Source organism: Scyliorhinus canicula, chromosome 5, assembly GCF_902713615.1.
Source record: "Scyliorhinus canicula chromosome 5, sScyCan1.1, whole genome shotgun sequence".
Taxonomy (NCBI): domain Eukaryota; kingdom Metazoa; phylum Chordata; class Chondrichthyes; order Carcharhiniformes; family Scyliorhinidae; genus Scyliorhinus; species Scyliorhinus canicula.
Genome location: NC_052150.1, coordinates 174,971,155 through 174,986,606, shown reverse-complemented (window position 1 = coordinate 174,986,606; position 15,452 = coordinate 174,971,155). Strand labels below are relative to the sequence as shown.

At 50.4% G+C, this 15,452-nt stretch overlaps 1 protein-coding gene across 1 annotated transcript in view; it reads left to right on the top strand.

Annotated features, from left to right (window-relative positions):
- The window catches only part of c5h10orf67 (chromosome 5 C10orf67 homolog), a 434,228-nt gene that overhangs the window by 247,395 nt on the left and 171,381 nt on the right, over positions 1-15,452 (top strand). Inside the window, exon 9 of the mRNA XM_038796454.1 lies at positions 8,648-8,701. Within this exon, the coding sequence (XP_038652382.1) occupies positions 8,648-8,701 (54 nt within the window). The remainder of the gene's footprint in view (positions 1-8,647; positions 8,702-15,452) is intronic.

The window sequence follows — 15,452 nt, the reverse complement described above, 5'->3', positions numbered from 1 at the left end:
CCAGCGGCTGCTTCGGGAGGATATCATCGAGGCCAGCAATAGCCCCTGGAGAGCCCAAGTGGTAGTAGTTAAAACTGGGGAGAAACACAGAATGGTCGTGGACTACAGCCAGACCATCAATCGGTAGACGCAGCTCGCGCGTACCCCCTCCCACGCATATCTGATATGGTCAATCAGATTGCACAATACCGGGTCTTCTCAACAATTGACCTGAAATCTCCTACCACCAGCTCCCCATCTGTAAATCGGACCGTCCATACACTGCCTTCAAGGCGGACGGTCGGCTCTATCAATTTCTTAGGGGTCCCTTCGGCGTCACTAACGGGGTCTCGGTCTTCCAAAGGGAGATGGCCCGAATGGTCGACCGGGACGGTCTGCGGGTCACGTTTCCGTACCTGGACAACGTCACCATCTGCGGCCGTGACCAGCAAGACCACGACGCCAACTTCTCTAAATTTCTCCGCAGCGCCACTCTCCTCAATCTTACATACAACAAGGAGAAGTGTGTGTTCCGTACGACCCGTCTAGCCATCCTCGGCTATGTAGTCCAAAACGGACTCCTGGGGCCTGATCCCTACCGCATGCGCACCCTCATGGAGCTCACCCTCCCCCACTGCCCCAAGGCCCTCAAATACTGCCTTGGATTCTACTCCTGCTACGCCCAGTGGGTCCCAAACTACGCGGACAAGGCCCGCCCACTTATACAGTCCACTCAATTTCCACTCACAGCCGAGGCACAACATGCATTCGCCCGTATTAGAGCAGACATAGCCAAGGCCGGGATGCACGCAGTAGATGAGACACTGCCCTTTCAAGTAGAAAGCGATGCTTCAGATGTCGCCCTCGCCGCCACTCTAAATCAGGCAGGCAGAACCGTGGCATTCTTTTCCCGCATCCATCCGTTGAAAAAGAGGCCCAGGCTATTGATGAAGCTGTGCGGCATTGGAGGCATTACCTGGCCAGCAGGAGATTCACTCTCCTCACTGACCAACGGTCGGTAGCTTTCATGTTCAACAACACGCAGCGGGGCAAGATCAAAAATCTTGCGGTGGAGAATCGAGCTCTCCACCGATAATTACGAGATTTTATATCGCCCCGGCAAGCTCAACGAGCCCCCAGACGCCCTCTCCCGAGGTACATGTGCCAGCACACAAGTAGACCAACTCCAGGCCCTGCACGACAGCCTTTGTCACTCGGGTGTCACTCGATTGTACCACCTCGCCAAAGCCCGCAATCTGCCCTACTCCATCGAGGACATACGGACAGTCACCAGAGACCGCCAGATCTGTGCGGAGTGCAAGCCGCACTTCTACCGGCCGGACCGCACGCGTCTGGTGAAAGCGTCCCGCCCCTTTGAATGCCTCAGCGTAGATTTCAAAGGGCCCCTCCCCTTCACCGACCGAAACACATATATCCTCAGTGTGGTCGATGAATTCTCCAGGTTCCCCTTCGCCATCCAATGCCCCGATATGACGTCTGCCACCGTCATCAAGGCCCTCAACACCATCTTCGCTCTGTTCGGTTTCCCCGACTACATCCACAGTGACAGGGGATCCTCATTCATGAGCGATGAGCTGCGTCAGTTCCTGCTCAGCTGGGGTATCGCCTCCAGCAGGACGACCAGCTACAACCCCCGGGGAAACGGGCAGGTAGAGAGGGAGAACGGAACGGTTTGGAGGGCCGTGCAGCTGGTCCTACAGTCCAGAAACCCCCCAGCCTCTCGCTGGCAGGATGTCCTCCCTGATGCAGTACACTCCATACGGTCTCTATTGTGCACCACCACAAATAACACACCCCATGAACGTTGAGCTTGCCGGGGCGATACAAAATCTCATAATTATAGGTGGAGAGCTCGATTCTCCACTGCAAGATTTTATAATTTTTGATCATGCCCCACTGTGTGTTGTTGAACATGAAAGCTACCGACCGTTGGTTAGTCAGGACAGTGAATCTCCTGCTGGCCAGGTAATGCCTCCAATGCCGCACAACATGTTTTCACCTTCCCCAAGAAGTCCACATCGGGGGTGTTGCTCCCGACTTGGCTTGCAGCTCCAGGACCGATCCTTCTACGTAGGCATGTCCGACTCCACAAGACGGACCCCTTGGTGGACAGGGTACACTTGCTCCACGCCAACCCCCAGTATGCCTATGTGGAGTTCCCCGACGGCCGCCAGGATACCGTCTCACTCAGGGACCTGGCTCCCTCAGGTTCCTCTCCCACACACTTCCCCACCCACCCGCCACCCTCCCCTCCCCGGCGCTCCCAACATTAGCCCCACCAGGTCCATCCCTCCTTCCCCTGCCCACATTAGAGGACAAGGAAGATTTTGGCATGCTCCCGGAGTCATCCGACTACTGACCAGCACCAACACCACCAGCACCTACGTCGGCGACGCCAGCAGCGACATCGTCGCCACCGTTAGGTCACTCCCAGCGAACCGTCAAACCACCGGACCGACTTAACCTCTGGCGGGCACCGGACTACCAAAATGGACATATTATTTTCACCTTCCCACTGTAAATTATTTGTAAATCTGTATATAGTTCCACGCCACCCCCGCCGGACTCATTTTTAACAGGGGGTGAATGTGGTGAACCACTGTGCACCTGTATTAGGGGATGTACGGTAGGACCTGCACTACAGGTTCGCAGCTAGCCCCTGCCAGCTAGCTCCCCCCACAAGGAGCCAGATAAATATGCATGTCCTCCTCCTGATCAGCCATTTTGCCAGCTGCAGTAGGAGGCCATGCATCTGACTGTAATAAAGCCACAGTTGCACCAATCTGAGTCTTTCGTGCAATTGATCGTGCTTCAATAGTACAGTACACGGAAGCAGCTCGTATCACCACTTCCAGGTCATAGGTCATTCATTCATTAGGTGAATACATTCACCACACCCTGTTTACCACCTTAAATTGTATAAGCCTAAACCTGGCACACAACGATGATGCATTGACTCTCCTCAGGGCTGATGCACTATCAATTACGACGAGACAAGATTAGAGTGTAAATTGAGGCTTTATTATGCAGAGATGTGCAGCCTCCCACAACTTCTGCCAAAATGGCTGCAGCTCGGAGAGCCCACACATTTATACTCCGCCTACTGGGCGGAGCCAGCAGACAGGGATCAACCCCAGTACCTGTAGTACAGGAGCCTTACCGCAATGTACCTTATATGCGATATATACAATACAACAGTGGTGACTACCACATTCACCCCCTGTTGAAAAAGAGTCCAGCGGGGGTGGTGGAAGACAATTTACATGCAGGTGTTTAACATTTTAGGAAAAGTTTACAAATTCAGACGCTCGGGCGCCTTGATCCCTCATTGCGAGCGCTGCAGTCCCGGTGGTGATGCAGGCGTCGGTTCTGACTCCGGGAGCATGTCAACCTCATCTTCATGCCCGGGTGGGACCGAGGAGAGGACGGATCGTCCTGGAGCGGGGGCTGTGGTGAGGTACGCTGGGCGGAGGGAGGGTGGCGCCGAGGCAGAGGGTGGGGTGTGGGGACCCGGCTGGCGCCAGGTCCCTGAGGGAGACTGTGTCTTGGCGGCTGTCAGGGTACGCCACAGGGGCGTACTGTGGGTTTGCGTGAACTTCTCGACCAACGGGTCCGCCTTGTGGAGCCGCACATGCTTGCGGAGGAGAACGGGTCCTGGAGCTGCCAGCCACGTTGTTAGCGAAACCCCGGAGATGGACTTCCCAGGGAAGGCAAAGAGACATTCATATGGGGTTTCGTTAGTCGCAGTGCAGAGGAGCGACCAATTGGAGTGAAGGGTGTCGGGGAGGACCTCCTGCCAGCGGGAGGCCGGGGGATTCCTGGACCGTAGGGCCAGCTGGATGGCTTTCCAGACCGTTCCATTTTCCCACTCCACCTGCGCATTTCCCCGGGGGTTGTAGCTGGTCGTCCTGCTCTTGGCGATGCCCTTGCTGAGCAGGTACTGGAGCAGCTCATCGCTCATAAATGAGGATCCCCGGTCGCTATGGATGTAGTCGGGGAAACCGAACAGAGCGAAGATGGTGTTGAGGGCTTTGATGCCGGTGGCAGAGTCATATCGGGGCATGGGACGACGAAGGAGAATCTGGAGTATTCGTCGACCACGTTAAGAAAGTACGTGTTTCGGTCAGTGGAGGGGAGGGGCCCCTTGAAATCCACGCTAAGGAGTTAAAAGTGGCGGGAGGCCTTCACCAGGTACGCTCGGTCTGGCCGGTAGAAGTGCGGTTTACACTCTGGGCTGACCTGGCAGTCTCTGGTGATAGCCCTGACCTCCTCGATGGAGTAGGGCAGATTGCGAGCCTTTACGAAGTGGAAAAAACAGGTGACCCCTGGGTGACAGAGATCGTCGTGCAGGGTCCGGAGTCGGTCCACTTGTGCACTGGTACATGTACTTCGGGATAGGGCATCGGGGGCTCGTTGAGCTTACCGGGGCGATACAAAATCTCATAATTGTAGGTGGAGAGTTCGATCCTCCACCTCAAGATCTTATCATTTTTGATCTTGCCCCGCTGTGTGTTGTTGAATATGAAGGCAACCGACTATTGGTCAGTGAGGAGAGTGAATCTCCTGCCGGCCAGATAATGCCTCCAATGCCGCACAGCTTCTACTATGGCTTGGGCCGCCTTCTCGACAGAGGAGTGCCAAATTTCGGAGTGCGTGAAAAGAATGCCACGGGCCTGCCTGCCTGGTTGAGGATGGCTGCCAGAGTGACGTCTGATGCATCGCTCTCGACTTTGAAGGGGAGCGTCTTGTCGACCGCGTGCATCGTGGCCTTCGCGATATTGGCCTTGATACGGTTGAAGACCTGGTGAGCCTCGGCCGTCAGTGGGAAAACAGTGGAGTGAATGCGTGGGCGGGCCTTGTCTGCACAGTTAGGGACCCACTGGGCGTTGTACGAGAAGAACCCCAGGCATCGTTTGAGAGCCTTGGGGCAGTGGGGAAGGGGGAGTTCCATGAGGGGGCGCATGCGATCAGGGTCGGGCCCTCGAACTCCATTTTGAACCACATAGCCGAGGATGGCTAATCGGTTAGTGCTGAACACGCACTTCTCCTTGTTGTAGGTTAGGTTGAGGAATTTGGCGGTGTGGAGAAATTTGGAAAGGTTAGCGTTGTGGTCCTGCTGGTCGTGGCCGCAGATAGTGACGCTATCCAGGTACGGGAAGGTGGCCCGCAGTCCGTACCGGTCAACCATTCGGGCCATCTCCCGTTGGAAGACCGAGACGCCGTTAGTGACGCCGAATGGAACCCTAAGGAAGTGGTAAAGGCAGCCGTCCGCTTCAAACACGGTGTACGGGCGGTCCGCCTTACGAATGGGGAGCTGGTGGTAGGCAGATTTCAGGTCCACTGTCGAGAAGACCCGGTACTGTGCAATCTGATTGACCATATCAGATATGTGTGGGAGGGGGTATGCGTCGAGCTGCATGTACCGATTGATGGTCTGACTGTAGTCAACGACCATCCTGTTTTCTCCCCAGTTTTTACAACTGCCACTTGAGCTCTCCAGGGGCTGCTGCTGGCCTTGATAATACCTGCGCGGACCAGCTGGCAGAGGTATTCACAGACATCTTTACCTGTCCCTACTCCACTCCGAGGTCCCCACCTGCTTCAAAAAGACCACCATCATACCGGTACCAAAGAAGAACCAGGCAACGTGCCTCAATGACTACCGTCCGGTGGCCCTGACTTCAGTCGTAATGAAGTGCTTCGAGAGGCTGATCATGAAGCGCATCATCTCCATACTCCCAGAACACCTTGATCCACTTCAATTCGCATACCGCTGCAACCGGTCCACATCAGACGCCATTTCCCTGGCCCTACACTCATCCCTAGAAATCTTGAAAACAAGGACTCCTACATCAGACTCCTATTTATTGACTACAGCTCCGCCTTCAACACCATAATCCCAGCCAAGCTCATATCAAAGCTCCAAGACCTAGGACTTGGCTCTCCACTCTGCAACTGGATCCTCGATTTTCTGACCAACAGACCACAATCAGTAAGAATGTACATCACCTCCTCCACAATAGCCCTCAATACCGGGGCCCCGCAAGGCTGCGTACTTAGCCCCCTACTCTATCGGGCTGCATCACAGCCTCGTATGGCAACTGCTCGGCCCAGGATCGCAAGAAACTTCAGAGAGTCGTGAATACCGCCCAGTCCATCACACAAACCTGCCTCCCATCCATTGACTCCATCTACACCTCCCGCTGCCTGGGGAAAGCGGACAGCATAATCAAGGATCCCTCCCACCCGGCTTACTCACTCTTCCAACTTCTTCCATCGGGCAGGAGATACAGAAGTCTGAGAACACGCACGAACAGACCCAAAAACAGCTTCTTCCCCACTGTCACCAGACTCCTAAATGACCCTCTTATTGACTGACCTCATTAACACTACACCCTGTATGCTTCATCCGATGCCAGTGCTTATGAAGTTACATTGTATATCTTGTGTTGCCCTATTATGTATTTTCTTTTATTCCCTTTCCTTCCCATGTACTTAATGACTGTTGAGCTGATTGCAGAAAAATACTTTTCACTGTACCTCGGTACACGTAACAATAAACAAATCCAATCCAATCCAATCCAATCCAACCTTCTCGTAGCAGCCGCTGGGACCTCAGACCTGATGAAGGTCCTGTCCTGGGCTCTGTACCGTCTGCTCCTGGTGGCGACGGGTTTGCAATCCGGGGTGAGGTTCGCAAACAGAGAAGGTGGGTCGACGTTAAGGGTCGTGAGACCACAGACAGTAAGGGGTGGTAGGGGTCTGCCAAATTTAAGGGTCAGGCTCTGGAGGTTGCACTGGAAGTCCAGGCCGAGTAGCAAGGCAGCGCAGAGGTTGGGTAGGACGTAGAGTTGGAAGCCGCTGAACTCTACGCCTTGGATGGTGAGGGTGGCGGTGCAGTACCCCGGATCGCCACGGAGTGGGATACGGAGGCCAGGGAGAATTTCTGGTTAATGGGGTGTACCGTGAGGGAGCAGCACCTCACCGAAAGCATTGCAGAAATGGCTGCAGCTCGGAGAGCCCACACATTTATACTCCGCCTACTGGGCAGAGCCAGCAGGCATGGATCTACCCCCATACCTGTAGTACAGGAGCCTTACCGTAATACACCTCATATGCGATATATACAATACAACAGTGGTGACTACCACAAGGGCGTCCTCCCATAACCCACCCTCCAAACCCAACCCAACTCCCAACCCAACTCTTCCTCCCACTTCCGCTTCACGTCCCCTATCGGGGCTCTCTCCCAGTCCATCAGCTCCTTATAGAGTTCCGATACTTGCCCCTCCCCCACTCCCGCTTTTGACACTACCTTATCCTGTAGCACCTGGGGTGGCAGATACGGGAAGGAAGATCCTACTTTTACGGAAATTCTTATCTCTGGTTTAACCCCTCATTTACTTTCATTGGCTGCTAATTCGCAGCTGAGACCTCCCTGTTTGTTCAAATGAATGTCTGTTACTTAGAGGATAACATTTTTTAAAAATGTATTTTATTACAAACATGTATCAAAGCAGATTACAGCCAGAAACCACCCCGGAAACATACTTATCAACAATCAACTATGCAGTCTGTACAAATTTTTCCCGTTTTTCACTCCCTCCCCCCCCCCCCTCTACCCACCCCCCACCCCCCTGCGATGAACAGCTCCTCAAACACGGTCACAAATATCCCCTACCTTTTCTCAAACTCTCCTGCTGAACATCTTAACTCATACTTTATCTTCTCTAACCGCAGGAAGTCGTACAGGTCACCCAACCAAGCCGCTACCCCCGGTTGAGATGCTGTCCGACACTCCAGCAAAATATGCTGCCGTGCAATCAGAGAGGCGAAGGCCATAACATCGGCCTTCCTCCTCTCCATGAGCTCCGGCTTCTCTGAAACCCCAAATATCACCACCAAAGGGTCCGGGTCCACCTTCTCCTCCAGTACCCTGACTAAGACATCGAACATTCCCGCCCAGAATTTTCCCAATTGTTCGCAACCCCAAAATATGTGTGCGTGATTCACTGCCCCCTGCCCACACCTCACATTCATCTGCTACCCCCTGAAAGAACCCCCTCATTTGCTCCTGAGTCATATGCACCCTGTGCACCACCTTAAACTATATCAGGCTCATCCTGATACAGAGGAGGTCCCGTTTACCCTACGCAGTGTCTCACTCCATACTCCCCAATTGATCTCCCTTCCCAACTCCCCTTCCCATTTCTCCTTGATCTTCACCACCCACTCACCTCACTGCTTCCCCAGCCACTTCTGAGAGGATAATTTGTTCATCAAACATTGGACATTAATTAAAGTTGACTGCTGCCTATCAAAACAAGCTTAGTATCTGGGTGCGCAGTCTTAGGAAAAATACTGGATATGTTTTCTCATACATGCCATGTTTCTCAGCTTGGCAGTGGCCTAGCGAAAATTGATTCGTTGATTACACGGAGAACAATCTGTTTTCAGTACTGATACAATGGAATACAATGGTTAATTCATTATATGAAAAAATGACTGTGTTCCCACAGTCAAGACATTTTTAATATTTTGCCTTTTAGATATTTGTGTTCAACAAGCCCCTATAAGAATAAAACTATGAATAAAACCGGACTCCATCAAGCACTTGACAAATTCTGTTCTTTTTTTCTATTGACAGTTGGAAACACAGAAATTAAAAATGGAAAGTGTGTTAACTGCTGCAAAGGCGAAGGTAAGTGAACCACTACCAACAACTCTGATTTACCAAACAATTAGGTATGTGTTGTCATGAACAGAACAATATCTGGTTAAAATCTGGATTAGGGGCGGTACGGTGGCACAGTGGTTAGCACTGCTGCCTCACGGTGCTGAGAACCCAGGTTTGATCCCGGCCCTGGGTCACTGTCTTTGTGGAGTTTGTACATTCTCCCTTTGTCTGCATGAGTCTCACTCCCACAGCCCAAAGATGTGCAGGGTCGGTAGATTTGCCACACTAAATTGACCCTTAATTAGAAAAAAATTATAGGTACTCTAAATTTATTTTTTTAAATCTGGATTAGCCAGCAGAAAGCACACTAGACACAATTAACAAATCTTGCACTGAAGAATTTAAGAAGAACCCATAACAGGAAAAACCCATCCCGATATTGAACAAATGGTTACTATGCAAGATTCAATGCTTTATTTCTTGTGTAATTACTGGTAGCATTAACCCGAGGAACTGGAGCACACCAGTCTTTTTACTGCAGCACCATTAGTAGCCTGTTTTTATCAGTCATGTTATATAAATGAAGAGCATGAAATACTTTGACAAAGAGTCATCGGGCTTGAAACGTTAGCTCTTTTCTCTCCCTCCAGATGCTGCCAGACGTGCTGAGATTTTCCAGCATTTTCCCTTTCGTAGCATGAAATACTTATTCCACATAGTCTCTTACTCTTGATAGTCATTTAATTTTTATAAGTTTAGACAAACTGAATAGGATCAGCTGATAGGTATTTCCTCGACTGAGCAGTCTCCTTGTACAGCAACCATGGAGTAGTGTTGAGTTGGGCCATCTTGTATTACTAAAAAAACAGATAATACAATGGGGGAAACTAATAGTTAACAAATTGGAAGGCAAGGAATAGAGAGGAGTTTGATATAAAAGTTAAAAGATGTAATCTATCCACACCAAATTTGTTTTAATGAAATCTGTTGTAGTTCCATATAATCTTCTAATTTTGTTACTATACTTATTAGTATATGAAGTGGTAGAATGTTTAAATGTACCAATTAAGCAAGTAAGTAACAAAAGAAGGCCTCACCACCAACTTCTGAAAGGCAACTGGCAACTAGCAATAAATGCTGGCCGCATTTTACAAAAGAGACTGAAGTGGGTGCAGCAACTTTCTGCCATATTGCTGACAATGGGGGTCAGAATGACATGCAAAGGGGCAAGGAGGTGGATGAAGACGAAGAACAATTGAAGGCAGAGGGAAGACCAAAGGGAGGGGAGCAGGACCCTGGCATGGCTGCTTGAATAACTCACAAAGAAGAAGTAAAAGGTAAACATTGTTTACTGAAAGGAATGGATGAAGGTTCCAGATGCGGCGGGTAGAGGTCTATGTGTGGCATGGGCATCTCTCAGGTGATGGTCTCAGGGGGAGGTTCATTGAATCAAGGAACAGACTTCTTGAGGCTACTAACCTTTTTCCTCTGAGTTGCTGACATCCTGAACGGTCTGGTGGAGACAAGTGGGATGGAAAGAGTGATATCAGTGTGCTGGACTCGTATTTAAATATGGTTGCAGGACCTTCAATCCCCTCAGCTCAGGACGTGGCGGACAAATCAGCTCCCTGCTTGCCAGGAGAGTCAGAAGGGAACTCGCTTGTGCATATTTAATGAACTTAAAAGCACAGAATCGAGCACAGAATCCTGCTATTCTGGTCGGCTGGACAGGTGCCATTAGATCCACGTGCCTCAGTTTCAAAAATGGGAGAGTTCCACCCAGAATGGTTTAAATTGGGTATTTCCATTTTCACATAGATTGCGATCCTGCCTCCTGACCAGCAGTGCCCACCCACACTATCAAATGGCATTGCGATAAGTATGCTTGCTTATGGTCAGAAAAGATTTCCCACTCCCCGCCGGGTCGGAGAATCGCCGGGGGCCGGCGTGAATCCCGCCCCCGCCGTGTCCCGGATTCTCCGGCACCGGATATTCAGCCGGGGTGGGAATCGCACTGTGCCGGTTGGCGGGCTCCCGCCTGGCGATTCTACGGCCCGCGATGGGCCAAAGTCCAGCTGCTGTAATGCTCTCCCGCCGGCGTGAATCAAACCACCTCCCTTCCCAGCAGGACTGGCGGTGCGGGCGGGCTCCGGGGTCCTGGGGGGGGGCCGCGGGGCGATCTGGCTCTGGGCAGGTGCTCCCAATGTGGCCTGGCCCACGGTCGGGGCCCACTGATCCGCAGTCGGGCCTGTGCCGTGGGGGCACTATTTTCCTTCCGCATCGGCCATAGCCTCCGTGATGGCCGATGCGGAAGTGACCCCCTCCCCTGCGCATGCGCGGGGATGAAGTCAGCAGCCGCTGATGCTCCAGCAAATGCGTGGACTTCCGCCGGCCGGCGAAGTCCCTTTGGCCCCGGCTGGCATGGCGCCAAAGGCCTTCCACGCCAGTCAGCGGGACGGCAACCACTCCGGCGCGGGCCTAGCCCCTCAAGATGAGGGCTTGGCCCCGAAAGGTGCGGAGAAATCTGCACCTTTGGAGCGGCCCGGTGCCGGAGTGGTTCACGCCACTCCATCCCGCCGGGATTCCCCGCCCCGCCGGATAGGGGAGAATCCATCCCCTTGACTGTGTTCGGGATCGTTTTCTGCAACAGTATTTCATGGGATCAACAATGGGGAAGGCCATATTAGATTTAGTAATGATTTAGCTAACAGCTTAACGATTGACATTTATTGAATAGTGATCATGATATGATGAATTTCCAAGAATAGCTTGCGCGAGAGAAAGGGCTGAATTTTCACTTTTTTTTAAGTCCTTCCTAGGATGTAGGTGTCGATGGCTGGGCCAGAATTTATTGTCAATCACTAATTGCCCTTGAACTGAGTGGCTTATCAGACTATTTGAGAGTCAGTCACATTGCTATGGATCCTGGGGTCACATGTATGCCAGACCAAGTAAGGACAGCAGATTTCCTTCTCCAAAGGAATGCACCACATGGGCGTTAATGACCGTCGACAATGGTTTCATGATCATCATTGGACTTTTAATTAAGATTTTTTATTGAATTCAAATTTCACCATCTACCATGGTGGAATTTGAACTTTAAATTATTAGGCCAATGACAACACCACTACTTCACCGCCTCACTCGCCTCCCCTAATAGCCAGCTGAGAATCATGAATTGACCGATTTCCAGATGTTGCGATCCTGCCTCCTAACCAGCAGTGCCCATCCACACTATCTACATGGCATTGTGTCAGGGATGGGCTGAAGGTGTGGCCACTGGCTCCTGCACCACCACAGAGCCGCATTTGGTGGTGAGATTGGTTTTGGTTGTGTGGGACTGTTAAAAGATCCTTCACTGCTGTCATCTGGAGGGCTGATGTAGGCTGCAAAGAGACGTTGATAGAATGCAGAGCTGGGCCGAAAAATGGCAGATGGAGTTTAACCCTGATAAGTGCGAGGTGATTCATTTTGGGAGAAAAAATTTGAATGCGGATTACAGGGTCAATGGCAGGGTTCTGAGGAATGTGGAGGAACAGAGGGATTTTGGGGTTCATGTCCACAGATCTCTGAAGGTTGCCACTCAAGTGAATAGAGCCGTGAAGAAGGCTTATAGTGTGTTAGCGTTTATTGACAGGGGGCTTGAGTTTAAGAGCCGCGGGGTTATGCTGCAACTGTACATGACCCTGGTGAGACCACATTTGGAGTATTGTGTGCAGTTCTGGTCACCTAATTATAGGAAGGATGTGGAAGCATTGGAAAGGGTGCAAAGGAGATTTACCAGGATGCTGCCTGGTTTGCAGGATAGGTCTTATGAGGTAAGGTTGAGGGAGCTAGGGCTTTTCTCTTTGGAGCGGAGGAGGATGAGAGGCGATTTAATAGAGGTTTATAAGATGATGAGGGGGATAGATGGAGTGGACGTTCAGAGACTATTTCCTCGGGTGGATGTAGCTGTTACAAGGGGGCATAACTATAAGATTCAGGGTGGGAGATATAGGATGGATGTCCGAGGTAGGTTCTTTACTCAGAGAATGGTTAGGGTGTGGAATGGACTGCCTGCTGTGATAGTGGAGTCGGACATTTTAGGAACTTTCAAGCGGTTATTGGATAGGCACATGGAGCACACCAGAATGACAAGGAGTGGGATAGCTTGATCTTGGTTTCGGACAATGCTCGGCACAACATGGAGGGCCGAAGGGCCTGTTCTGTGCTGTATTTTCTATGTTCTATGTCGCAATAGTTCACGGAAGTTGTTTGAGGAACTTATCAGTAAAGTTCTCACAGCTGGCTGAACTATGAGCAATTATTGTCATTGCTGAAGTCATTGCTAGGTAATAATAGGTTACCCTTCTGAAAGTTGGCCCAGTATGAGGGAACCTTCAGTAAACACCCTACCCATTTACATCCATTACTGTCATGATCTGCTGGCTGAGAACACACACCTCTGAGGAGTCTACCTGAGCATTCACAGTCCACCTCAGGGGCTACTCCCTGCACTCAAACCTCAACCCACAGCTCCTCACGCAACCCGTCTTTCTACAACCTCAACAAAGTTTTCTAGACACTGCACACTCCTCTGGCTACCCCTAGCCTTATTGCATATCTACCTCTCAAGCTCTGGCCCCTTAGAATTTTGTGGAACAATGCCAACACTTGGCACCCAGGCACTTGTCCCCAGGCATTCATACAGCAATAGTATAGTCACCAAGCCTGTGCATGGCGGACCCATCACTAATATACCAGACTATAAAACACCATCCCTTCATTATCATGGCATCCAAGCAAGCTAATGATGTACCAGACACATGAACAACACTCATACTGATCCATGTACTTCCTCTATTCCAATGTCAGGATGCCTGAATCAGGAAAAAGCAAGGAGGGTTGGGATGCTCCAGTTCCATGCTTCAACAACTGCTACCTTAATACCCTGATCCAGTTGGTCAGAAGCAGGAGGGGCATATCCCTTTTCCAGGCAGCATCATTACCAAGAGGATGTGGATGCAGGTCAGGCAGATCAATGCCCTGGGTGAACACCGGCCAACCTCGATGCAGTGCCACAAGCAATTCAGTGATCTGCTACACTCTGGCAAGTTGCATGAGACTTTCAACTACTCTGTGTCCTGCATTGGATTAAAGCATGCAATATGCAAAATATCTTGGGTACACAAGGTGCATGCTGCCCCTCAACTTTGGAAGAGTGTGTACCCAAATCTCTAAGGCAAAAACCAGTGAAAATAGGTAAGGCTGTTACACAGGAGTTACTGTTTCAAATAGCTGCAGGAAATTTCCTTCTTCATGTAGATCAGAACCATCTTTTCCCCTCTTCCTATTGTACTTGCATGAGCAGCCGACTGGAATATTCTACAGAGATCAGCAGCAGAGCCCTGAAAGGCACCTTGAAGAAGTTGAGAGCCACAGTGACCTTCAGTTCTAATGGCAGGGTCTATCAATCATAAGACCATAAGACATAGGAGCAGAATTAGGCCATTTGACCCATCATGTCTGCTCAGCTATTCAATCATGGCTGATATGTTTCTCACCCCTATTCCCCTGCCTTCTCACATAACCCCATATCCCCTTATTAATCAAGAACTATCTATCTCTGTGTTAAAGACACTCAGTGGTTCTCATGGCTGCTCATCATTTACGAGGTCTCATAGGCTGTCCTGCACAGCTGATATCTCCTCCGCCAATGGCATTGACATCTCCAGGTAGATAAGCCTGTTGTGCAGAGTATTCACTATTCCTTCTGCTCATCAGTGCTGGTTGCTGAGGTTGTGCCTCTTTCTGCTTGGGGACTCTTCCTCAAGGTACATGAGACTGCTGCTGAAGCTGTTCTGTCTGAATAACCTGCAGATTTGAGGGAGATGCATCCATGCCCAGTGGCAGTATAGATTACTCAAGCATAGCTGAATTGACTGATGCCCAGTTGAATGGCAGATTTTTCCCCAGGTTCTTTATGTTCAGGCACCAAATGCATGCCTCTCCCCCACTATCCCTTGATGCCAATTCAGAACCTTCCTGGCTTTCCTGATTTGAGGTACTGCAAAGGATTTCAAACTTTTCCGCACTTCTAATGAACCTTCTGTTGTGTTCCATCTGCACTGAGCTGGAGTGGTTTATAAAGACTTCCAAAGCCTACACGATGCCTTCAAATGCCAAAGTGGCCACATCACCAATCTTCACTAGGATGCCCCTGACGCCCTTTGCTGTACATTTCAGATCGCAACTCTCCCCTATTCCCTCACAGGAGCTAGAAATGGGGAAGGAATTTGACTTTCAGGTTCCACCAGCCTGTATTTTTGCCTGCCCAACATGAGTCGGCCCCACATCAGGAAAGGAAAATTCAGCCCAAAAAACCTAGATTCGAATAAGGCTAACTTCAATGTAATGAGATGTAGACTGTTCACAGTAAACCGAACAAATCTGCTTATGGGTAAAACAATGGAAGATCAGTGGGGGGGGGGGGGGGGGGTGTTGAAAAAGAACTTAATGCGAAACAGGACTAGTTTATACCCTTGAGGAGCAAGAGCTCGACTTACCAAAAAAAAACAAGCGCTGAAGATAGAAGATGTAAGGGACCACGTAAAGCTAGAAGAAAAAGCATACAAAAATGCAAAAACTAGCACGCTAACGGGGAGGGATACAAAGAATGACAAGAGGTTATAAGACAGATAATAAAAACTATAAAAAGGAAAAAGAAAAAAAAACTTTCAGGATAACAAAATTTACGCTTTTTTTTTACAATTACGTTAAGAAAAAGAGTGGCAGG